Here is a 22632-nt window from a genome sequence, read left to right as displayed (position 1 = left end):
TTTTCCATTATGGTTCATTACAGGATATTGAATATGGTTCCCTGTGCTATACAGCAGGACCTTGTTGTTTATTCTGGAGACATTTTTGATTGTCACACTGGGGTGTTGTGGAGGGTTCTACTGACATCAAATCAGTGGAAGTAAAGGGTGCTGTTAAATATCCTATGATGCACAGGACAGTCACCCATAATAAAGAATTATCTGGCCCCAAGTATTAACAGTGCCGAGGTTGAGAGATCCTGCTTTAAATTCATACAAGTCTCAAAGGGACAATCGACACAGGGTCTTAGCACTTGCTGTTCCCTCTACCTATAATATGGTTCTCCCCTGGCTGGCTCATTATTTAACAGTCCCTTCCTAGAAAAGTCTCCCTGACCTCACTCTGGAGTGGACCCAACCTCATCCATCACATTACCCTATTTTATTGCCTTCAAAACATGCACCATTTTTATGTCTTTATTGCTGGCTTCCTCCCTCTAGAATCTAAGTTACCTGAGTGCAGTGTCCTTTTGTTTTTTGTTTTTCTTCTCTTTGGCTGCACTGCCTGGCATTCAGAACTTCCCTGACAGGGATTGAACTCGTGCCCCCTGTAGTGGAAGCGCAGAGTCTTAACCACTGGACCACCAGGGAAGTCCGCAGTGTCCTCTTGTTTATAGCTGTAGCCCCCGTGTCAAGCATGGTGCCTGGTACATTACATAGGGACTCAGAAAATTTCTACTTGTCAAACAAGTGGATGAAAATCTTGTTAATTTGCAATTTAATCATTCGTTCATCAACTATTTATTGGTGATAAAATTCAGACACATCTCTGCCCTCTTGGAACCTAACAGTGGAGAGACTGACATTGAGTAAATAATCACACAAGGTAAATAGTTTCTAACCATGATAAGAGCTTTGAAAGTAAAGTACGTGTAGCGGTGAGAGCATTCAGCAGGTGATCTGACTCAGCCTGGGATGGGGTAGTCAGGCCAGGCTTCCCAGGAGAAGCAATATTTGAGCTGAGAGCTGAAGGATGAGTCGGTTAGAAAGGTAGAGGGAGGTTGGGTGGGGTGGGGTAGATGGAGACTAGAGAACAGAGTGCAAAGGCACTGTTGTGGGAAGGCACATAGCACAGTTCAGGAAGTGTGGCTGACGCAGTCTGGTAAGCCACAGTGTGGCATTTATTTGCCAAATCCAGTGCAGCAATAGGAGCAAAAGTGTGCCATTGGAAGTTTTAAGGATTTTAAACAGGAAGTGACAAGATTTAAGTTTATTTGGGAAAAAAAAGTCACTTCCGGAGTACAGATTTTAGAAGGGAAGCAGGGAGATTGATTTGGAGGCACTTGCAGTGTCCAGGCAGGAGGTGACGGTGGCTTGGCCTGAGATGCTCTTAACTTGGAGGGGAGCTGGATATACTTACGTAATGAGAAACATGGAATTTCAGAGCTGGAAAGCACCTGAAAAAAAACAAACGAACAACCTCACCATTAATCAAAAGGTAGAAAAATTAAAATGAATAATAAAGAGTTCATTAGGGCTTCCCTGGTGGCGCAGTGGTTGAGAGTCCGCCTGCCAATGCAGGAGACACGGGTTCGTGCCTCGGTCCGGGAAGATACCACATGCCGTGGAGTGGCTGGGCCCGTGAGCCATGGCCGCTGAGCCTGCGCGTCCGGAGCCTGTGCTCCGCAACGGCAGTGAGAGGCCCACATACTGCAAAAAAAAAAAAAAAAAAAAAAAAGAGTTCATTAAAGTCTGCATTTTATAGAAAAGCAGGTTAATTAGCTGAGCATTAAGGGCCCTCTAATATTTTTATTGAATAAAAGAAGGAAAGACACAGAAATGTTTGAGAGGGAGGAGCAAAGACGGGAAACGTGAGAGAGTTGAGGTAAAAAAAGGAGAGAGAAAAATTAAATGAGAGAGACAGAGTAAGAAAGGTGTGTGAGCCTGAGTGGTGTCAGGAGGTTGGAGGACAGGAAAATTGGGAGGAAACTGGACAAGGGGGTGGCAGCGATGTGCACTCAGGAAGATGCAAAGAAAGGCTACTTGGTGATGCTGGGCTCCAAGGGGGCTGGAGATAGGGCACAAAGGTAGACCAAAAGAATGGGGAGTAAAATAGGAAGTGGAAAAGACAGGAAGGGGAGATGATAACAGATGAAGGAGGAATGAATAAATGGGGGATGCTTGGAGATGTGTGGAGAAAGGATGGGGCCATACATAGCTCGGGGAGAGTGAGAGAAGAAACCTGAGGGCGAGGTGGCAATCTGAGGGCTGAATCAAAGGCCACATTAGAGCCAGGTGTTCTGGAGGACAGAATGGTGAGAGGGTGGGAGAGGGCACATAAAGGGTCAGGTCCAGGCTCAGAATGAGAGAGAGAAATGTGTGCAGGGCTGGGGGAGGAGGAAGAGGGAAAGGTGGAGGACGAGTTGGAAAGACTCCAAGGGAGGGGAATGATGGGTGTGGCCAAGACTCTGACCCTGGCCTTACCTTGCTCCCACCCTCTGCTGGTTTCTGGCCTCAGCGCTTTCTTCCTTCTGCTGCAAGGACCCTTGAGGCGGGATGGGATAGTGAACGCTGGGAGGTGGGGTGCCAACGGCCCCGCCATTAAGTCATGTCAAGCAGGGATCGGAATAGGGGGCCAAGGAGATTGGGGGTGTTGGGGCGCCATGCCTGGAAGCCGGGTGTCTGTTGGAGGGCGACAGCGGCGAGGGGTGGGTGGGTGCTAGGAGGTAGGTGGCTTTGGCGGTGGAGACTCCAATAAGGCTGCTGAAGTGGGGAGTTCTGCGGGATTGGAGCCAGAGCCCTTGAAGGTGGGATCGGCTAGGAACGGAGAAAAAGAGCAGAAGGTTGGGGCGAAAGTAGGGCGGGACAAAGAGCGCTCAGAGTAGAACCCGAGAGTCCCTGCGTGAGGGAAAGGTGGAGCCAAGGCTGGCCTGGGGTATCCCCCCCGCTCCGGCTCCGCCGCGCTCTTAGCGCACCTGTCGGGGAGAGGGGAAGGGACATCCTGGTGCCCGAGGGACCTCCGGTCCAGAGGGGCGTACTCGGAGCTTGGGACTCCTGAGAAGACTCCGCCTCCTCCCCTCCGGCGGTCCAAGCCCGGCAAGTGAAGGGGCGTGACCCTGGTGCTCAGGTTTCTTCCTCCTCACCTGGGCCGGGAGGGGTGGGGGCCAGGACTTCCGGCTCAGGTGAGTGTCCCTTCGGTGACGTCAGGTCATCCTCGGCCGCCCCTCCGGTCCCTCCCCGCCTCGCGCTCCCGGTGCCCGCGGGGGCGCGCCCCCGACGACCTACATATACTCAGGTGCGCCGCACCTGTTCGCCCACACCTGCCCGCTCACCGCTGAGCGACCTCTCATCGCACAGCAGCCTTGGGCCGACAGCCCAGGATACTTTGGGGACTTCCAGCACCCGGGACCGCGCCCACACGGCCCCTCCACCTTTTGTTTGGGAAGGGTCGCCGAGCGCCGGAGGGAACTGCCGGGTCTTCGCGGATTGCTTTTGTCGGCCACCAGTCCTGTTCCCTCTGCTGTGAGATCCTCGCCCCGCCGGAGGGGTAGATTTGTGTTTACTTCGGTGACAAGATTTGCAAGCACTCGACCAAAAACTTTTTTGCCTCTTTGGGTGACAAAACTCGCCAGCCCGGCGCCTCCCGTCTTTTCTGAGGGAGGAAATGGCCAATTCGGGCCTGCAGCTGCTGGGCTTTTCCATGGCTCTACTGGGCTGGGTGGGCCTGGTGGCGTGCACCGCCATCCCGCAGTGGCAGGTGAGCTCGTACGCCGGCGACAACATCATTACCGCCCAGGCCATGTACAAGGGCCTGTGGATGGACTGCGTCACGCAGAGCACGGGCATGATGAGCTGCAAAATGTACGACTCGGTGCTCGCCCTGCCTGGTAAGGCCGCGGGACCGACGGGGCGGACGCGTCCAGGGCCGAGGTCGCGGGGTGGGCGCGAGCCCCGGCCCCAGGCCACACGGCCCGACACCTTGGGTTGCCGGCGAGAGCGGGCGGAGAGGAGGAAGCGGAAGCGGTCGGGCTGGGGACGCCGCAGGCCGAGATTCTGGGGCTGCACGTGCGCGCTTCCGGGGCCGGCTGCGCCCCTCTTCGCCTGCGGACCGGCCTAGTCTTCGGGCTTGGCGGCCGGCGGCCCAAGCACCTCCCGGGAAGCCGAGTCCTGGGGCCGGGGCGGGGCCTTCCCATCCCCCCACCCCGAGGCCACGGCCTCCGCCATCTCCCGCCCTTTTCTCTGACAAAAGGCGGCGCGGGCTGGAGGCCTCGGAGTTAGGCTGGGAGCCGCGGGGTCGGACCGAGGGCCGAGGAGTCGTGCTCCCAGTCAGTCCTGGGGCGCCGCCTGCGGCTTCTAATCTTATCGGCAGATTAGCCGAAGCCACAAACCGTGGCCTTGATAGTGGGGTCAGAGCTGGGACGAGGGCCTGGATCTGCGGGCGGCGTCGGGGCTCCGACCACCGCTTCCGGGGCTCAGGCCACCACCTCGGTTCCTCTTCGATGTACCCTTTCACCCTTTCCCCTCCCCGGGGCAGTTTCGTCGAAACCCTGGCGCCCCGGGCGGGTCCTAGAGCCGAGAGGGCGGGGCGGAGCTGGAAGGCCCGCGGAGTCGGGAGGGGGCGGGATCCACCCACTCTGGCTCGGGACTTGGGCGTCGAGGGGGCCCCAGGCCTGCGGCAAGTGGGTGCAGCCGGCGACTCAGAGGCTGGAGCCATCCGAGGGCCGCTGGCATTTCCATCAAGGACAGCATCCTTCCCCCTTTCCTGCAGCGGCCTTGCAGGCCACCCGAGCCCTAATGGTGGTCTCCCTGGTGCTGGGCTTCCTGGCCACGTTCGTGGCCACGATGGGCATGAAGTGTACAAACTGTGGGGGGGACGACAAAGTGAAGAAGGCCCGTACAGCCATGGCCGGAGGCATCATTTTCATCTTGGCAGGTGAGCAACAAGTCCGAGGTGGGCTCAAGGACTCTCTTCTTGCCCATCCTGGAGGAGTAAGGGTGGGCACGGTGCTGGTTTGCAGGGGGCTCACAATATCTCCTCATTCGTTCTCCAGGTCTTGCTGCCTTGATAGCTTGCTCCTGGTATGGCCACCAGATTGTCACAGACTTTTACAACCCATTGGTCCCCATGAATGTTAAGTAAGTAAGGGAGCCCTGCCTCCTAAGGGGTCTGGGGTCGGGAGAGGCAGCCCAGGGTTTCTGACCCCAGCCCTCTCTCCACAGGTATGAGTTTGGTCCTGCCATTTTCATTGGCTGGGCAGGGTCCGCTCTGGTCCTCCTGGGAGGTGCACTGCTCTCTTGCTCCTGTCCTGGGAGTGAGAGCAAAGTTGGGTACCGTGCACCCCGCTCCTACCCTAAGCCCAACTCTGCCAAAGAGTACGTGTAAGCTGGGACACGCTTACCCCAGCCTGGCAGCCTAGAGGTGCCCCCAGACATCTGAAAGGACCTGGGGCAGAGAGCTCAACCCGTGGGCAGGGTGCCGAGCAGAAGCCTGCGGTCACTCTAGCCCAGTACACCATGTACCGTTCCCTGCGGTGTTGGGTGGCGGGGAGACAAAAAGGGGGAGGGTGTGCTTTTTGTACAGTAATAAAAATATGTTTTGGAAAGTAAGACTTTTTTCCCTTGGGGGCATCTGCGTTCTTCCAACCCAGATCCTTGCAGAAACTAAAGTGTACCTACTTCAGTTAAAAAAACATTTATTGAGCACCAATGGTGTGCAAGGCTGTCCCAACTCCACCATTTCAGTCATTCAGTCCCCAACACTTTTGACTATTGACTCTAAACAACTCATGTTCTTGGCTTCCCTCATCCCCTCCCAGCCTCCAATCCTATCCACTCGCAACTCCTGCTTAAATAGCGACCAAAGAGCTTTTGTTTTTAATTTAAAAATTAAGGTTTTATTAGACTTGCGGGGGGGCGGTGTCACCTTCCCTTATGCCCCCATTCCACTTTCTCTCCTCACTGGAAGCTGCTCCCTGGCTCATGGGTCACAGGGCACGGCCTCCACAGACACAGGGAACAAAGATGGGGCAGAGACAGGCTAAGGCCAACGCAAACAATGGAAGGATGGTTATGGGCCCAAGGTCTCCCTCTTCCTCCAATTACAGTCTAGTCACATCTCCTGGCCAGTTAAACATCTAGGTCATCATCTGGGTCTTCTTGGTCCAGGTCATCATAAGCATCTGGCTCATAGAAAATGTGGCTGGTAGCCTGGCCCAGCCCAGGGCACAGCAGAGCCTGCTGTCTGAGAAGACATAAAGGGAGATTGGTGCTGGTGAGGGTGGGTAATGGGTCATGTCTGGATACCCTCTTTCCTTTTGACAGTGACTCCCTCTTTGGCCTCCATGTTTTCTTGGTCTAAGTCCCTTTGTGTGACCTCGTTTAGTTAGCACGGAAGCACCACCTGGTACAGGGTAGATACTCTTATACCACTCTCATAATAGCCGAAGTTCTTAGCAGCTTGAGGGCAAGGGTCCTGCCAAAGTCTTGCTTCACCTGCCCACACACTGGGCACAGGACAACAGGCATCTACTAAGCCTTTATTAACCTGCCTCTACCATACCCATCTAGCTTCCTGTCCTCTTAGCACCGCTGCCTGGAGACAGGGCCGCTTCCCCAGGGTCTGGTCTGGCTCAACCCAGGCCCAGATTACTCTGGGGACATCTGTGGAGCTGGGACCCAAGGCTCTAACAGAGAGAAAAAAGACATAAAGGACCTTTGCCACTGCTGGGGTTTGGGTGGGTAGAGAACTCCCCAGATGTGCCTCTGGAAGTGGACTTCAGCCCCTATAAAGTCTAAGAGGTTAATCAACAACCTGCTGTTGCCCCACCTCTTAGGCCCAGATGCTGGGCTCAGCTCAGGGACCCCGGCACTGAGGCCCCAACCTTACTTTTCCGAGCTGAACTGGAAGGGCAGGGTCAGGCTATCTTTGGCTTCTCTCTCTTTCTTGGACAGGCGAAGGTTAAAAGTCAAATGAGTCGTGGGGTCCATCTGTAGAGACAAAGGATGCTGCCACTCTGCCCCATCACTGAAACCCCCAACCCCACCCCCAACCTCTGCAGTCTTTATCCTCCTCTCTCCTTTTTCCAGACTCCAAATTGCAGCCCCTTTTTCCGGCCCTGGCTCTCTTAGATACCGAGGGAGCAAGAGGATCTGGATAAGGCTGGGACTCTAGGGGCGGCCCCCCCTGGAGCTCCAGGCTGAAGTCAGGAAGGATGGAGAACCACTGAGTCTGGGGAGAAGAAAGAAGAGTATTAAGAAGGTTTTTTTCGTCTTACTGAACAAACCAGAGAACCAGGACCTGCCGCCCCAGCTCCCAGCCACTTATGTAACTGGCTGCTTCCAGCTCTTGCTCTTTTTCAACTCCTGGAAGGCAGTGTCTTTCATTGGTTAAGCTCACAGGATCTGAGCTTTCCAGGCTACAGAATGGGGATAATAAAACAATCTACCTCACAGGGCAGCTATGGATATACAACGAGGGCAATGCTCAAACCGCGAGAGCCGAGGGAAGTGCTCCATCGCATCAGCCGTTTTATTGCTCTTCCTCTCTGACCCCAACCTCCAGTTCTCCTGTGCTTCTGACCTGGTGGGTCGGGTGCTGTTGGGGCCTCCGATAGAGGATATGGGCTGAGGCCTGGCCCATCGCACCACTCAGCGTCACCTCGGTCTGAGCAAGGCTGCTCAGCACTCCCAAGGGGCCTGGGCCGTGAAGCTCTTCATGCAGCAGGCCCAGCACATGCACCTGCTCTCCTGGGGAGCTATCACCTGGAGAGGGACAAGAAAGGTGGTGCACCAAGGGCAGTAGGGAGCATTCGGGGGAGGCCTGGGATCAAATAGTGAAGAGGAAGAAAGGAAGGAGAGGGCCACATTCCCTCAGAGCTCTGCCAGGATCCTGACTGACCTTGGCCATTGTCACTGCCCTGCTCTGACCTCTTTCAGCCCTCACCTTTAAAACACTTTCTTATTCCAATGCACATCGAATCAAGGCACTGCTCTGACCTCAATCCACAGGAGCGCCTCAAGGCCTTCAGGATGGAATCCACACTTTCAGCATCTGTTCTCCGCTTGTTTTCCAGCCTCATCTCTTACACACTGAACCATCTGCAGTGTCAGGAACTTGCCAAGATCCCAGTCAGTGCCTTAGATCCCCTCTTTCCTTCCCTCCCTTTTTAACAGCATTTACAAAGCGTCAGGCACTGCACTAAATACTTGCATTTTTAGGTTGGACTGTATGAAATTGCTGACATTTGATCATATCTGATCTACAAAAAAAGCAATTCCAAGTGGTTCATCTTCATACTATAAACTCCCTCCTTCCTTGGCTTTTACTGAGGAAACAGAAGCACTGAGGCCAAGCACCTGCGTACCGAGCTGGGTATCTGACTCTAAAGCCCATTCTAGTACCCCCTGTACTTTAGGGCTAGTCCAAGTGCCCCCAGCTGGACAAACTGGCCCTTGCTCTTCAAGACATTCCTTCCTTAAGGTACTCTGTGCATGTTCCTTTATCATCATGGTCCTTATCAGACTGTCTAGTAATTGCCGGTTTACTTGTCTATACCTTTATAGGACTTTGAGCTCCTGGAAGGCAAGGACCTGACTACAGTTAGCCTTCATTTTTCCATTATCTATTTATTTTTATTTTTTTTTTGCGGTACGCGGGCCTCTCACTGCTGTGGCCTCTCTTGTTGTGGAGCACAGGCTCCAGACGCGCAGGCTCAGTGGCCATGGCTCACGGGCCCAGCCGCTCCGCGGCATGCGGGATCTTCCCAGACCGGGATACGAACCCGTGTACCCTGCATCGGCAGGCGGACTCTCAACCACTGCACCACCAGGGAAGCCCCCCATTTTTCCATTATCTAAAACTGTGCTTGATACAGTGTATGTATGCGTATGTTTGTTGAATGAATGAATGAGGGGAAAAAAAACTTGGAAAAGAAAAAAAAAGAGTAATTAGTAGAGAGCATTATGAAGAAACCAAGAACTAGAATAAAGGTTAAAGAGATGGAAGAAAGTCCAATTGGAGATCCCTGATATGTTTCCTGTTAGGGTGGAAAGGGGCACATCCCTTGGCAGGGGGAATTTATGGTGGGAAGAAACGAAGGAGGAGTCTCACCATGGCAGGAGTTCTGATGGCTCAGAGTGTGCAGAGTCTGGCAGAGTGTGGTGCAGGGAAGGTGAAGCAGCAGCCAGCTGAGGGAATCAAGAGCAATGGTGACAGGGCCAGGATCTGTCCTCCTGCACAGGGCCCTCAAGGCTTCCAGGGGACCCCCAGGAAGGGTTTCCCCAGTCTCTGACCAGTTGAGAGGGTCTCTAAAGAGGTCATGGTAAACCAGCCTGCAAAGGGAAACGGAAAGGCATGATCCTACTGCCCCTCCGCCTAATCTCCAAATTCAGCTTCTGATCTTTGTGGCTGTTTCTCAATTTTCACTAATATCCTAAACATTAGTGAAAACCTTTTACTGAGAAGTAGAATACAGTAATTGAGAGCACAGACTTTGGCATCAGACAGCCCTGAGCTGCAAGCTTGGTTCTACTTGTCCAAGGTCACCTAACTGATAACGTTACTTCACCTCTGTAAGACTTGGTTTCTTCATTTATAAAATAGGAATACCAACCTCCTGACAGCACAGTACTAAGTGATGCCTAAAGTGTATCATTCTCGAATGGATAAAGAGAAAAGAGAGGACCTGAGACATGGTTCCTGCCTGTAGGACAGCTTAGAGAAGGTCAAGAATCAAGTCCTGAGGTACTAACTACAGATAACATAGCGATTCAGGAAAAGAGACTGGCATGGACTAGAAATCCTGGGAAAGCTTCACAGACTTGTTCCCTGACATCTCCTTTCTATCTTCTGCTTCTCTTGTGAATGCCATCTTTACAGTATCACCTCTACTGTAACAGCTGATACAAAATTAGGGCTCAACAGACAAGTGTAAACTGTTATTATCCACTTAGCTAACCAGACCAGGAAGTAATCCTTCTTAACCACCCAACATAGGTGGATTCAGGTACCTCCTGATCTGGCTGCTTTCCTCTACCCCACATCAGTCTGTTAAGTCCTGGAAATTCTACCTGCTAAAGTCCTTTTACATTCGTCCTAAACTCTCCATCCCTACTGCCACTGTCTTTAGCCAGGCCTCTGTCACCTCCTACCATTATTCTCTAAGATTCACTGGAACAGGAATCATGTCGGCTTCATTCACTGCTCTAGCCTAGCTCAGCTCCTGGTTCACAGTTTTTAACCGGTACTTATACATCTGAGTGAACCTGCATTACTGCAATAGCCTTCCCACCTGGTATCCCTATCTCCTGGCTGCCCCTCCTAACCCATTCTCCACACTGTGGTCACTGGACGAGTCTTTCTAACAGGCATGACGTTATCACTCTCCTCCCAAGTTTTCTTTTTCGTGCTCTGTAAGACCTTTTACTACCAGGTACCTCTCTCTGTCTGACCTCAGGAAGCTCTTCCATCTCCCATGAACAGGTATGCCTTCCACACCTCTCTAATTTTGCATAAACTGTTCCTTCTGCCTGTAGGACAAGTCCCTATGCACCCTGAAGTTAGTGCTGATGCATGCTGATCACCAGATTCTGAATAACTCAAAAGGCAGAACACGTTTATTCTTGTCCTCCAGTCCAGCCTCTAGTGCTAACCTGTACTGTCGGCCTTTTATTACTCTGTTCCTCTCATCTTCTATGGTCCCTGCTTTGGATTCTCCAGATACCACTCTTCATCATTCCTCTTACTAATTCCTACCTCTTGAAGAACCCATATCCGTTCGATGAATAAGTAGCTGCTACTACAAATCAGGTTTGCCCCTGTTGCTGGAAGGGGAGTTCCTCAGCAACAGAGGTCCCAAATCCAATTAAATCTCTTCCAATTTGTACTTACCGGCTGTTGATATTGGAGTCAAAACCTTCACGAAACTCTTCTTCGCTCACTTCACAGCCCAGGATGTGGACTTGCTCCCCACTGAGGCAGAGATGAGGGGGAGTGTCAAAGAGTGGGGCCCAGGCTCCCTTCTCGGGTAGGACAGCAAGACACTGCGGGATACTCACCACAGTGCAGATTTCTTGATAAGCGCCTTCAAGAGGCTGCGCCCCTCCCACTCCACGGAGTCTGGGGAGAGCGAGGGACGGATAAACAGCTTGAGAACACTGAGGTTTACGCATTCGCGAACCGGTAGCGACCTCCACCCCTGGCCTCTTACCCACGTCCCTTCCTCTCCACTTCCGCCCCTTGTGTCCGTGACCCTCACCCCGCAGCACCACCAGGCCACCAAGAGCCAAGAGCGACTCCAGCATCTCCAAAATGCGTCGCGTCCCTCTTCGGACGCCCTCTGATGGCGTCACTACCCATTGCCCCGCCCCTCCACATGGAAGGGGCGGGGCATCCACGATCTCTCCCGCCACTAAGACCTGGCGTAACCTGGCGTGAGTGGTGCTTAGGTTCACTAGCCCAGGAAGGCTCACGCGGAGCGAACCCTCCTGAGCCCTGGTGCACAGACACAGGGACGACGCCCCTCTCTACATTTTTACCGTGACTGGGGCGGGAAGAGCCGTTGGGGCAGTTGTCTGTGGGAGGGGCAAGTGGCCGCACAAGCCCGCCCGACTGTCGGAGCCTCTGGCGCAAGTGACGTCACTCCGCCCCGCCCTTGCAATTCGAGGCGGGCCTGCTTTGCCCCAGGCCCCGCCCCAGCACCACCCTCCGCGCATGCGCGGTACTGGGGCCGTGTTCGGAGCACGCTCCACTTTCCTTATCCCCACCCCAGAAGACAGAGTAGGGAGAACTTCAGCCCCGGTGAAGCGAATACACGTCACCACCGGAAGTAGTGTCAGAGGGGAAGAGGAGGGGGGAAGAAAGAAGGAGGGAGGCCTTTGGGCGGTAAAATGGCGCCTGTCAGAGTGGGAAATCCAGCTGCAGAGACTGCAGCCTCGCTTCCTAGCGGCTGAGGCACCCCCGACCTCGGGGAGGGGGAGGCCGCTCCAGTCCAGCCATCCGCGCTCTTCGGCTCCCCCTCCCCTCCTTCCCGACTCCTTGGCTCAGCCGGTCCATTCGCCGCCACCGCAGCTCTGCGCGCACCGCTGCCCCCGCCCGCCCCTTTCCCGCGGGCAGCCCCCTAGCGCGCCTGCGCAGCGGGCCACCCTCCGCTTACCCCTTCCCCTCCCCCTTCCTTCTCCCTCCCTCCCTTCTCCCTAGCCCCCTCCCCCATAGCCCCCTCCCCCAATTCTCCATCCCCTTCCCTCCTGGTCTCGGAGGACCCCATCGTAGCCCGACCTGTCTCGGCCCGCAACCTCCGCGAATTTGTCGGTGCCACTCCCCGCCCATGTGGGCCCCCGCGGGCTGCCCACGCCTGTCCCCCAGCTCCCCGTTCCGCTGGGCTTTCCCCTCGTCGTGGGTGGCTTTCTGAGCCGCCCGCTCCGTGCCCCTCTCTGCAGCCTCTCCTGCCACTCGGGGCCCCCGTTCCCCCTCCCGGTGGCGGGGGGCTGCCCCCGGGGGGCTGGCGGAGCTGGGCCGCGGGGGCCCCGGGGCCGGCGGTGCCGGGGTCATCGGGATGATGCGGACGCAGTGTCTGCTGGGGCTGCGCACGTTCGTGGCCTTCGCCGCCAAGCTCTGGAGCTTCTTCATTTACCTTTTGCGGAGGCAGATCCGCACGGTGAGCCTGGGTGGGCGCTGGTGGTGGTGGTGGTGGTGGGGACCTCTGTCAGCGGTGCTCGAGGGTTTTTGGAAAGTCTCGGGCCTCTGTTTGGGCCTAGAGACTGAGCCCCGGCGGCAGCTTTTATCGCTAGAGAATTAGAGCACCCGTCGCTGGGCATGGGGTGGGACGGGGAAGAGGAAGACCCTTGTAGTAGAACCGAGATGGTGGAGGGGGGCTAGATGGGAAAAGGATTTGGCAACTCTTGGGGGCTAGGGTGATGGGTGGGGTGCTCTTTAAGAAAGCTAGAGTTGTTGCTAAAGAAGCCGAGGGGCGGGGAACACCTGTTTGATGGCAGCAGGTCTGTTGATGTGGGCTTGTGAAAGACCCTCCTATTATTTGGAACCTCCGTGTGTGTTTGGTCTCAGAACAAGGGAGAGACAGGCTCATGTGCCAAGGGTGGGGGTGGGTGGGGGGGCGTATGTCACCAACAAGGATGGGAACGTGGGAAAAGCCCTGGGTGTGAAGGAGAAACCCCTGCAGTTCAAAGGGAACTCTTCCAAAAAGGTCCTGAAAACTAATTTCATAGTGTGAGCGTGAATATTTGGGTTTATTAAGACTTTGGGACTAAAAAAGATGCATTTATGATTGGCATCTTTAGTTGTGGAAGGGAGCACATTAAAGTTTGGGTGTCCCTATCAGAAGACGGTGCTTGTCAGTTTAAGGTTTGAATCTGACGGCACGCTTCTCAGATTGTTTCTCCAGGAGACCCCAGCATTGTGAGGGATACTGTGGGGAGTGTATCTCTGGGTTTCCTCCCCCATAGCTTTCCTCCAAGGTCAAACCTCCTTAGGCTAACATCATTTAATGTGCTCTGTGTTCTCACCATCACGGGGGAGAATCCTCTGAAGGAGTCTGGGGAGGATTCAGTGAGCTGGGGTGCAGAGGGTCTCCGGTCTGTACTCTGGCATACCTCAATAAAACATAAAGGAATAAAATCAGGTAGGGGCTGCCTAGGTCAAGGAACTTCCAGAAAGCCCTGAGTGGTAGTGGTGGTTGACTTACTGATTTGGGGAATGGCCTTGGATTCAGTGTCTCCTTTACTACCCCACTCCTTCCACTTCCTGATTTAGGGTTTAGGGTGAGGATTGTTTCAGGGTGGTCATGGTTGTAGGCAGGGCTGTTTCCCTGAGATAAGGGTTAGGAGCCAAGAAGAATCGGGTCAGAGATACGGAGATGTGTGGGGGACTAGCTCCTGGGATTTTCCTTACGTGTTAGCTGCTGTCCTCTCTTCCTGGCCTTGCTCCGAGCATCTCCCCTTCCTCCCCTAACATAGCAGTTTTCTGTTCTGGGTGCAGGGATGGGCTCCAGCCCATGCAGAGACTGCTTCCTTGCAAAATTGCTCTCCTCTGGGCAGCACTGACCCCACAGCCTTTTGTCTTCCCTTCCTTCCTTTCCAATCTGGTTTCTCCCCCCACCCCCTTTCTGGCAGATGCTTAGAGCATTCCCTACATGCCCAGCATGTGCAACCCGAGATAGCAGGGCAGGACACCCGAGCTGTTGCGGCCCTCATCGCAGCCCCGAGAGAAAAGAAGGGCACATGCCTTAGGATTAGGGGGAGAGAGCCCTTTGGTTTGCACGTGGAGAGCCTGGTTCGTGAGGCTTGGGGCCTAGGGATGGACTGTGCTTAGAAGAGCAGAGCAGAGGAGGGAACTGCCAAGCTTTGCATGGGAGAGATTTGAGTGCTGGAAACAGGAGCCTCTAGAGAAGGCTTGGAGAAGCTGGAAGGCTGAGATGGTGACGTCCTTGTCCCTTCCTCACCTCCCACTCACAGCCCTTACTTCACTCTGGCCTTCTTGATACTCTAACAGTCTGCCTGGTGAGGGGGGCTTTATAGTGTTCTCTGCCTTGCCCTGGGTACCAGGATAAGGAGGCTGTTCAGAGGGCTGAGGTTCTCTACAACTTGTGACTTGGCTAGTAGAGACAGAAATGGACAGGTGGCTGTTTAAAATAGGCCTGGTGGCCCCCAGCCAGAGGAACTTAGCTGACCTGACAACCCCTGGATTCCCTCATTCTCTATTCCCCTTAGTGACCCAAGGACCTCCCCTCCTGACTCCTACGCCCTGTCCACTAAGGAATCTGAGGCTCTCAGCTCCCAACAGGAGGTGATGAGAGGTGTCACAAAGAATTCTTGAGGTGGAGGTGGGGAGGGCCACGCATTTCTTTGTTCCACGTAGCAGGATTAACATCATGGGTAAGAGGGCACGTTCTTGGATCAGACTCTGCACAGGTACAATCCTGGTTCCACCATTTCATTGATTCTAATGTAAGTGACCACCCCTGCTATAGTGTTCTAGGAATACAGCCACGATTGAGACAAAATCCTTGCTTTCATTCTAACTGGAGGGGCAAACTGCTAAATAAGACAATTCCTAGCTATGGGGTCTTAGGCAAAGTATTTAACTTCTCCAAGCCTTGGTTTCTTCATCCTTAAGATGTAGATGTTGTTGTTGTTATTATTAGGGTTGTTCTGAGGATTAAAGAAACAACCCTAAATTACACTATGCCCAATGTATGGTAAATGTTCAACACGTGCTTCCTATTATTAGTGGGGAAGATTTCCTTGTCAAGGGTTCTAATCCTCTCTCTTGCTATTCCTAGGTAATTCAGTACCAAACTGTTCGATATGACATCCTTCCCTTATCTCCTGTGTCCCGGAATCGGCTAAGTGAGTATGCTGACTGGGAGGAACCCTAGGTGAGGTAGGGTTCAAGGTCTTGGCTGGAGGTTGGTTGGTGTTACCCCTTCCCGTTGTGGTTCAGGCCAGGTGAAGAGGAAGATCCTGGTGCTGGATCTGGATGAGACACTTATTCACTCCCATCACGATGGGGTCCTGAGGCCTACAGTCCGGCCTGGAACGCCTCCTGACTTCATTCTCAAGGTGTGTGGGGCTGGGAAGTGATGGAATGGTTACGTCTGTTATTCTGCTCAATTCTTTGCCAGTCCCAGAGCATCTCATCCCTGGCTGTGTCCTCTGGCAGCCTGAAGGAGGGAAGCAGGCAGTGGGAGGGTGGGGGGAGTCCTTTAGGCCTGTGTTGTGGTGCTCAGGACTTCTCCCAGCCCTGCTGTGTTCCTCTACAGGTGGTAATAGACAAACATCCCGTCCGGTTTTTTGTACATAAGAGGCCCCATGTGGATTTCTTCTTGGAAGTGGTGAGTTTGCAGAAGCTGAAGGCAGCTCTGTGATGAAGCAATGGTTTTAGGGCTCTGGGAGTTTAGGGGATTTGGAGGAAGTAAGGGATCAGGAGAAATGGGTAAGGGCAGTTTTGGAGAGGGGAGGTTGTAGGATGCTCAGAGAATGGCTTTCGATAGTTTGGGTTCATTTGTTTTGCTGATGCAATTCTATTCTTCCACGGCCTTCCCACGTGGGCCTCTCACTGCTGCGGCCTCTCCTCTTGCGGAGCACAGCTCCGGACGCGCAGGCCCAGCGGCCATGGCCCACGGGCCCAGCCGCTCCGCGGCATGTGGGATCCTCCCGGATCGGGGCACGAACCCGCGTCCCCTGCATCAGCAGGCGGACTCTCAACCACTGCGCCACCAGGGAAGCCCCTTCCCGCTCTTTTGTTCTTGCATCTGTGAATCTTAAGGGTGTATGGTGCCTAAGACTCTTGAGTTTGAGGACAGTTTCAGAATTTTGTGTCCTCAGAGACATTCAGTGTTGTTGGAAGTCCTGAAGGACTCTGCTAGAGTCTTAGTAAAAGGGATCTATATGTCTGAATGATCATCTCTTCTGACACCTTCCTCTTCTCCAATCTCTTTCAGGTGAGCCAGTGGTACGAGCTGGTGGTGTTCACAGCAAGCATGGAAATTTACGGCTCTGCTGTGGCAGATAAACTGGATAATAGCAGAAGCATTCTCAAGAGGAGATACTACAGACAGGTAAGGGGCTAGCGTCCAGGTCTAAGAGTGAGGCTTGGGAGGCAGGCCATCACGGAGGGACCTGAGTTTGAGGCAACTGCCCTGGTACTGGACCTTCTGAGGGTGTGGGGGAGGCATACTGTATAATCTCTTTTGTGAGAACTGGCTGCCTGTGGGCATCGTTGGGATTGGGGGAGCAATCACAGAGGGCGAGTCTCCTTTTGATGACCAGCTCACCCTGCCTTCCAGCACTGCACTTTGGAATTGGGCAGCTACATCAAGGACCTCTCTGTGGTCCACAGTGACCTCTCCAGCATTGTGATCCTGGATAACTCCCCAGGGGCTTATAGGAGCCATCCAGGTACAGGGGACGGTGGTGAGTCTGGCAGGACTAGGAAGTGGTTCTGAGTAGGTATTTTGAATGCATGGAGCTGGGATTCCCTGGTTTACAGTAGGTCAGGATGCAAGTTGTTTCTCTTTTAAATAAGATGTTCCCCGCCCCTCCATATCCATTTCATAAATCAGATTTCTCATATCAAATTGTTTCAGGTAAGACACAAGGCAGTAAGTTTGACTAGAAGCCTCACCCTAGTATGAAATATGGTGATTAAAATTTTATTTTATTTTGAAGAATAAATCAAGAAGGTTTTACTTAGGTCATTGAGTTTCGGGGGGGTATGTATTTTAAAGTAATGAAACCCACCCCCAAATAAAAGGAAAAACACCCTCTCTTGAATCCTTTGTTTCTTCTCATGTGCCTTTTCACCCACTCTAGACAATGCCATCCCCATCAAATCCTGGTTCAGTGACCCCAGCGATACCGCCCTTCTCAACCTGCTTCCGATGCTGGATGCCCTCAGGTAAGGGAAGCTAGACACTTAGATTTCTGAGGAGAGGAGTGGGTGGGGGATCCCAAGAAGGAATAAAAGTTTGTCCTGTTTTACTTACTTATCTCTTTTCCCTTAAGAATATTACTTTTGAACAAGGTCTTTTTAAAACTCATCACTTTTAGCCTTTGGGTTTTGGGCAGACTGAACCTGTCTCATGTGAAAACGGTGATCCTTTCCACCCCACGTCTTCCGTGAGGCTGCCTTACACTAGTGTGAGGATATCAACATAAGGACTCTACCAATGCAAGTTATTGTTGTCCCAGGTTCACCGCTGATGTTCGTTCTGTGCTGAGCCGAAACCTTCACCAACATAGGCTCTGGTGACAGCTGCTCCCCCTCCACCTGAGTTGGGGTGGAGGGGAAAGGGAGGGTGAGCCCTCGGGATGCCGTCTGGTGCCCTGTCCACTGGTGAGGACTGCCTGGGCAGGGTCTGCCCCTCCCACCCCTCTCTGCCCTGGGAGCCCTGCACTCCATATGGAGTCTGGATGGACACAAGGGCCAGATTCTCAAGCAGCCTCACTCTAACTTCGTGTTCGGACTCCCTGGAAACCCCAGACTGGGACATAAGTAGAGGCCTAGGAGAGCTGCAACAGTGTCTGGTGGAGAGACAGGACTGGCCAGAGTGGGAGACAGACATTCGGTAATCCGGGAGGCTCAAAGAGAAGCCAAGCCAGCTTTGTTGTGATTTGTTTTTTTAAAAACTCTTGTACAAAACTGATCTAATTCTTCACTCCAAGGGCTGGGTTGTGGGGGGGAAACTGGGATTTTGGGCCACTGGATTTTCCCCAAACTTGTCCCCTCCCTTACTATTTTCCCTTCTTCCTAGATTCCCTCAGACCTGTAACCAGCTTTCTCTCTTTTTTTTTCTTTCCTCTCTTTGAAACCATGCATTATAACTTTAAAACCAAGGCTGCCCTAGGTCCTTCTCTGGGGTTTTGGGAAATGAAGGGAGGGGTCTTTGTTCACACCCACCCTGTCCCCTAGGCAGAAGGAAAAGAGGCTGCTGTAGACCCGAGGGGTACGGGGAATGGTGGTGTTGGCTTTCCCAGGTGGGAAGGGACTTAGTGACAGGATGGGCGCCCTGCTGGGGAGTGAAAGGACAACTGTGTGTCCTGAGGAGACGTGAGCTTCAGTGCGGTAGGACGGAGAAATATGAAAGGAGAGAGCTGGGCGCCGGCAAAGCCCGCATTTCGTCTGGGGGGTTGACCTGAACAAGCTAAGCAGACGCTGCCCCTGAGCGGCATAGGGCGGGAGGCAGGGGTGCTCCACGCCACCGGCGGGCCGGCCGAGCACCGGGGCTCCACCTCCCCAGCGCTTTCCTCCCCGAAGCCTAAGCCGGCTCTACTTCCTCGCACCCGCCACGTGACGCCCCGCCCTTCTCCGAGATCACATGATTCTCGGGTACACACAGTGCAGTATTCTTCCGCGCTGACGTAGTCCTTACTTTTCGGACCTCCTCTCTAGTCCCTATTGGTCCACTCACCCTTGGAACCTAAGCGTTCCGTGCGTCTCTCCAAACATACGTTTCGTTTTTGCCCTCTATTTCCGGAGACCACTTCCTCCGCTTGGGTACTACTTTGTTTTGGTGTCAACGGCCGCCTTCAACGTACCAAGACGTTTCGTGAATAGCTCTCCGTGTAATTATCTGCTCTTTTTCCTGTACGTTATTTCCGAAAAGAACTTTTGGAGAGCCAAGTCTCAAATTACGGTTACCACCTTCCAGCCATTTTCATCGTTACCTTCCTGGGGGAAACTCGGGAAATGGGTTTTCAGTTATTTTCGACGATAGCAAAAGCCAACAATCTTTCCTACGCCGCCTGCGTAGCCTCCAAGTTGGTTCCAAAGCAATTGCGCTGACGGCGTGGGGGTGGCGGTCAGTAGGTGGTGCTACGCTAGTGGCGTTAGGGCCGTTGCGCTAGCGGCGTAACATAGCAGGCGGGGAGGCTCCTGCTGGTCGGGGGCGGGGTTGGTGAATAGGGAAGTGGCCCAAGTCCCGGGATCGCTCCGCCGAATCCGCCCGCGCGTCGCCGCCGTCGCCACCGCCCCCCGTCCCGGCCCCCCCCGGGTTCCCTCAGCCCAGCCCGGTCCAGCCCGGTTCCCGGGAGGATGAAGTTCGTGTATAAAGAGGAGCATCCGTTCGAGAAGCGCCGCTCTGAGGGCGAGAAGATCCGAAAGAAATACCCGGACCGGGTCCCGGTGAGGACAGTAGCCAGGGCCGAGGGCGCGGACCTTGAGTCTGGGACCCGCAGCGCGGGCCTCAGGCTGCCGGCTGTGGCGGGGTTGGGAACGAGCCCGAAACTGCTGTCTCTGGGACCGGAGGTGAAAGGAGTGGGGTAGCGGTAGAGCTGGGGTTGAGAGGATGTAGACGCGAGAGACAGACCTTGAGATTCATGTGGGAAGCTGTGGGGCGTTTGACAGTCTGAGTTTTACATGGGGTTTTTGAAATTGAAGCTGTAGTCGGCCCAGACACGTCATCCCCTTATGATTAAAATAACGGTTTGTTATGACGCCCTGTTTAGGGATCCTGGATGTTTAGGTGAATTTGAGTCAGTGGGGTCAGAATCCCTACTCAGGGCTGCGCCGCGTGTTCAGAGACAAAGAGAAATGAGTCTGGGGTAGGTGTGGATGCTAGGAATGTTGTTGTTTGAGTTCTTGACAGGTGGAGCTGTCGGGCTATATACCTAATGTCTCCTAATTTTCACCTTCTCTTTAACAGGTGATAGTAGAAAAGGCTCCCAAAGCTCGGATAGGAGACCTGGACAAAAAGAAATATCTGGTGCCTTCTGATCTTACAGGTGGGAATCTGACCCAATACCCGGGTTTGCTTCCTGGGGGTGGGAGCGCAGTCTCTGTGGGAGGAGGCTCCACATAGAAGGTGTTCTTTGGAGGGCATTTGTGATCTCTGACTTTATCAGGCCTTGTGTCTTTGGCAGTTGGTCAGTTCTACTTCTTGATCCGGAAGCGAATTCATCTCCGAGCTGAGGATGCCTTGTTTTTCTTTGTCAACAATGTCATTCCACCCACCAGTGCCACGATGGGTCAGCTATACCAGGTATGGTGCCTGGGAAGTAGTGGAGGCTTTGGAGAGGAGTTGGAAGCGCTTGAGAGGCAAAAAGTTTTAAGTTGGCAATTCTTGGACTAAACTGGTTTACTTACCTCTCAATTTTATATTTGCTCTTAAAATTTCCACATAGTCGTGGGTTGGGGATTTGGATAGGGCCGTGGGAGTAGAAAGAAGAGAGAATAGTGAGCTGGAGCAACTGTTGTGATCCAGACTCTCCCCAGGCCCCTCCCTGTTCCAAGGCAGCAGAGAACAGTTTGAGGTCTTTTTGCCCAAGACTGTTGGCTAGAATAATACTGTTCAGCGTCTAGGGCCTGGAGCAAGTGAGAGGGAGAGTCAAAAAGAATGATTTTGGAAAATCTGTCTCGGTGGTGGGTGGTTCAAGTAACTAAGGCCCAGTTGCCTGAACACTGTTACTTTCTGCTTTCACCCCAGGAACACCATGAAGAAGACTTCTTTCTATACATTGCCTACAGTGACGAAAGTGTGTATGGTCTGTGAAGCTGCTGTTCCTAAGGTGGGGGGTCCCATTCTACAAAGAGAGAGGTGGCCCCCCTTCCTTGACCTGCTCCTCCTTGAGGGTCAAACACCACCTCCCTTTTTCAGGACCTGCATTTCCTAATGTTTGAGACTCTTTTTCAGCCCCTTTAAACACAAGAGTTAATGTGGGAGATGGCCTCTAGTACCCACTCTTTCTCCATTCTTCCCTTTTACCACCTTTCCCATTCTGCTTTAGACTTCTTGACTGTCAAATCTGTGTCACATGTGGTGATTGTTTTGGTTTCTGTTCCCTTTCTAACTGCCCAAGGGGCTCAGAACCCCAACAATCCCTTTTCACTACCTTCTTTTTTGGGGGTAGATGGAAGGGACTGAAATTGTGGGGGGAAGGTAGGAGGCACATCAATAAAGAGAAAACCACCAAACTGAACTGGATTTTTCTTTGTGTTGCTCCCCTCCCCCTTTTGTTCTCCCTCGTCAGTGGTGGGGAAAGAGGAGGTTGGAGGGATAGTAGTATATTTTGGTTTGTTTTTATGTTGGGCTTTTCCTTGTGCATAAAAAGTGTGCTTTTGTTGTGATGGATGGAATACTGAGTATCATTTCATGAAAGTTCAGTTTTATATACGTGTGTATGGATTGGGTCCTGAGGTTATAAAAAAAATTTTTTTTTTTACTGTGGGTTCTGTGGAAGTTTGAAAGCACCTGCTTTAGATAAACCATCCAAGTTTGTCATAACCTTTTGGGTGAAGGAGATTTTCGAGTGTGGGAGCTAGTAAAAGGACACTGTCCTCAGATGCATGTCGCTTAGACAGACTTTGTGCCGGCGTGAGGGATCCAGTGGAGTGTAATCCAGGAGAGGGAGAACACGGGGAGGAGGGAGCCATTATCACCGGGAGAACTTCATCTCCCAGCAGCCTTTTCTCTGTCTGGCCGGAAGTGGGGCGGTCCCCCGTGGGTAGAAAGAAGCCGCAGAATGAGGCAGTATGGTGGCCGAAAGTTCTAATGCCTTCTTTCCCTTCATCCCCTTCTTTCTTAGCCCCGCCCAGCCTACATTTCCCAGGAGCCTGAGCGCACTCTTCCCCTCTCCCCTCTGCTCCCAATCTCCCCGCCACTCCCCGGGGGAGGAGAGCGGTTTAGTGCGCCTGCACCAATCCGTGGCTTGCTGGGAACTGAAGTTCCGGAGGCTTATGCAGTGTCCTTTTTGCTGCCCCCGGACGGACTATAATCCCCTTGATGCATTGCGCGTTAGCGCCCGCGAAGGGAGGGGGAGAGAGGAGGAGGGAGGGAGGAAAGAAGGAGGAGGGAGCAGGCGGCCGGCGGCGCGGGGGGAGGGGGCCCGGTCCGGGAGTGCGGGAGGCAGTGGTAGAGGGAGGTGGCGGCAGCAGCTAGTGGACTCGAGTCACAACCGAGTCGAAGCAGACACCTCCGTGGAGCGAGGCAGTAGGAGCACCGAGCACCGGAGGCGGCACCGGGATCCCCGGCTCAGGGGAGGGGGGCGCCGGACCGGGAGGAGGGGAGGGGGCGATGCTGGAAGCCATGGCGGAGCCCAGTCCCGAAGGTGAGCTCTCGACCGGTACAGAGCGCTTAGCCGGCGGGGGGCGGGCGAGGAATCTATTGGCAAACTTGGAGGTCGAGCCCCGGAGCCCAGCGGGGG

At 53.6% G+C, this 22632-nt stretch overlaps 5 protein-coding genes across 6 annotated transcripts in view; 4 read left to right on the top strand and 1 right to left on the bottom strand.

Moving 5' to 3' along the window:
- Positions 1–3291: 3291 nt before the first annotated feature.
- CLDN7 (claudin 7) lies at positions 3292–5582 on the top strand. The gene is made up of 4 exons (XM_007457752.1): positions 3292–3866; positions 4748–4912; positions 5031–5115; positions 5200–5582. The coding sequence occupies exons 1-4, from the start codon at positions 3644–3646 to the stop codon at positions 5360–5362; spliced, it is 636 nt and encodes a 211-aa protein (XP_007457814.1). The 5' UTR covers positions 3292–3643; the 3' UTR covers positions 5363–5582.
- A 523-nt stretch (positions 5583–6105) lies between these two features.
- On the bottom strand, positions 6106–12526 carry ELP5 (elongator acetyltransferase complex subunit 5). Its single transcript, XM_007457849.1, has 9 exons — positions 12330–12526; positions 11235–11404; positions 11035–11095; positions 10868–10948; positions 9089–9309; positions 7559–7740; positions 7112–7207; positions 6866–6966; positions 6106–6220 (listed from the first exon to the last, which is right to left on the bottom strand). Exons 1-9 carry the CDS (start codon positions 12524–12526, stop codon positions 6106–6108), a joined length of 1224 nt encoding a protein of 407 aa, XP_007457911.1.
- On the top strand, positions 12151–18327 carry CTDNEP1 (CTD nuclear envelope phosphatase 1). Its single transcript, XM_007457751.1, has 8 exons — positions 12151–12632; positions 15273–15339; positions 15434–15552; positions 15753–15824; positions 16434–16550; positions 16779–16890; positions 17305–17389; positions 17683–18327. The coding sequence occupies exons 1-8, from the start codon at positions 12531–12533 to the stop codon at positions 17741–17743; spliced, it is 735 nt and encodes a 244-aa protein (XP_007457813.1). The 5' UTR covers positions 12151–12530; the 3' UTR covers positions 17744–18327.
- Positions 18328–19424: 1097 nt separating this feature from the next.
- GABARAP (GABA type A receptor-associated protein) lies at positions 19425–21413 on the top strand. The gene is made up of 4 exons (XM_007457750.1): positions 19425–19615; positions 20136–20214; positions 20353–20471; positions 20916–21413. The coding sequence occupies exons 1-4, from the start codon at positions 19526–19528 to the stop codon at positions 20979–20981; spliced, it is 354 nt and encodes a 117-aa protein (XP_007457812.1). The 5' UTR covers positions 19425–19525; the 3' UTR covers positions 20982–21413.
- Positions 21414–22275: 862 nt separating this feature from the next.
- PHF23 (PHD finger protein 23) overlaps positions 22276–22632 on the top strand; it is a 4320-nt gene continuing 3963 nt past the window's right edge. For both annotated transcript variants that reach the window (XM_007457749.1, XM_007457748.1), the window contains exon 1: positions 22276–22536. In XM_007457749.1, coding sequence (XP_007457811.1) covers positions 22503–22536 — 34 coding nt within the window. In that variant the 5' untranslated portion in view covers positions 22276–22502. The remainder of the gene's footprint in view (positions 22537–22632) is intronic.

Source organism: Lipotes vexillifer, unplaced genomic scaffold (assembly GCF_000442215.2).
Source record: "Lipotes vexillifer unplaced genomic scaffold, Lipotes_vexillifer_v1.1 scaffold611, whole genome shotgun sequence".
In the NCBI taxonomy this organism is placed as follows: domain Eukaryota; kingdom Metazoa; phylum Chordata; class Mammalia; order Artiodactyla; family Lipotidae; genus Lipotes; species Lipotes vexillifer.
Note: the sequence above shows the minus strand (reverse complement) of the source record. Positions and strands in the feature narration are given on the sequence as shown.

Coding starts and splice junctions, on each gene's coding strand:
- CLDN7 (XM_007457752.1), top strand. CDS start 3,644: ATGGCCAATTCGGGCCTGCAGCTGCTGGGCTTTTCCATGGCTCTACTG. Junction 3,867..4,747: donor CTCGGTGCTCGCCCTGCCTG/GTAAGGCCGCGG, acceptor CCTTTCCTGCAG/CGGCCTTGCAGGCCACCCGA. Junction 5,116..5,199: donor TTGGTCCCCATGAATGTTAA/GTAAGTAAGGGA, acceptor CTCTCTCCACAG/GTATGAGTTTGGTCCTGCCA.
- GABARAP (XM_007457750.1), top strand. CDS start 19,526: ATGAAGTTCGTGTATAAAGAGGAGCATCCGTTCGAGAAGCGCCGCTCT. Junction 19,616..20,135: donor AATACCCGGACCGGGTCCCG/GTGAGGACAGTA, acceptor TCTCTTTAACAG/GTGATAGTAGAAAAGGCTCC. Junction 20,472..20,915: donor CGATGGGTCAGCTATACCAG/GTATGGTGCCTG, acceptor CTTTCACCCCAG/GAACACCATGAAGAAGACTT.
- CTDNEP1 (XM_007457751.1), top strand. CDS start 12,531: ATGATGCGGACGCAGTGTCTGCTGGGGCTGCGCACGTTCGTGGCCTTC. Junction 15,553..15,752: donor CTCCTGACTTCATTCTCAAG/GTGTGTGGGGCT, acceptor GTTCCTCTACAG/GTGGTAATAGACAAACATCC. Junction 17,390..17,682: donor CCGATGCTGGATGCCCTCAG/GTAAGGGAAGCT, acceptor TTGTTGTCCCAG/GTTCACCGCTGATGTTCGTT.
- ELP5 (XM_007457849.1), bottom strand. CDS start 12,526: ATGACCCCGGCACCGCCGGCCCCGGGGCCCCCGCGGCCCAGCTCCGCC. Junction 11,096..11,234: donor TGGCCTGGTGGTGCTGCGGG/GTGAGGGTCACG, acceptor CGCTCTCCCCAG/ACTCCGTGGAGTGGGAGGGG. Junction 10,949..11,034: donor ATCAAGAAATCTGCACTGTG/GTGAGTATCCCG, acceptor TCTCTGCCTCAG/TGGGGAGCAAGTCCACATCC.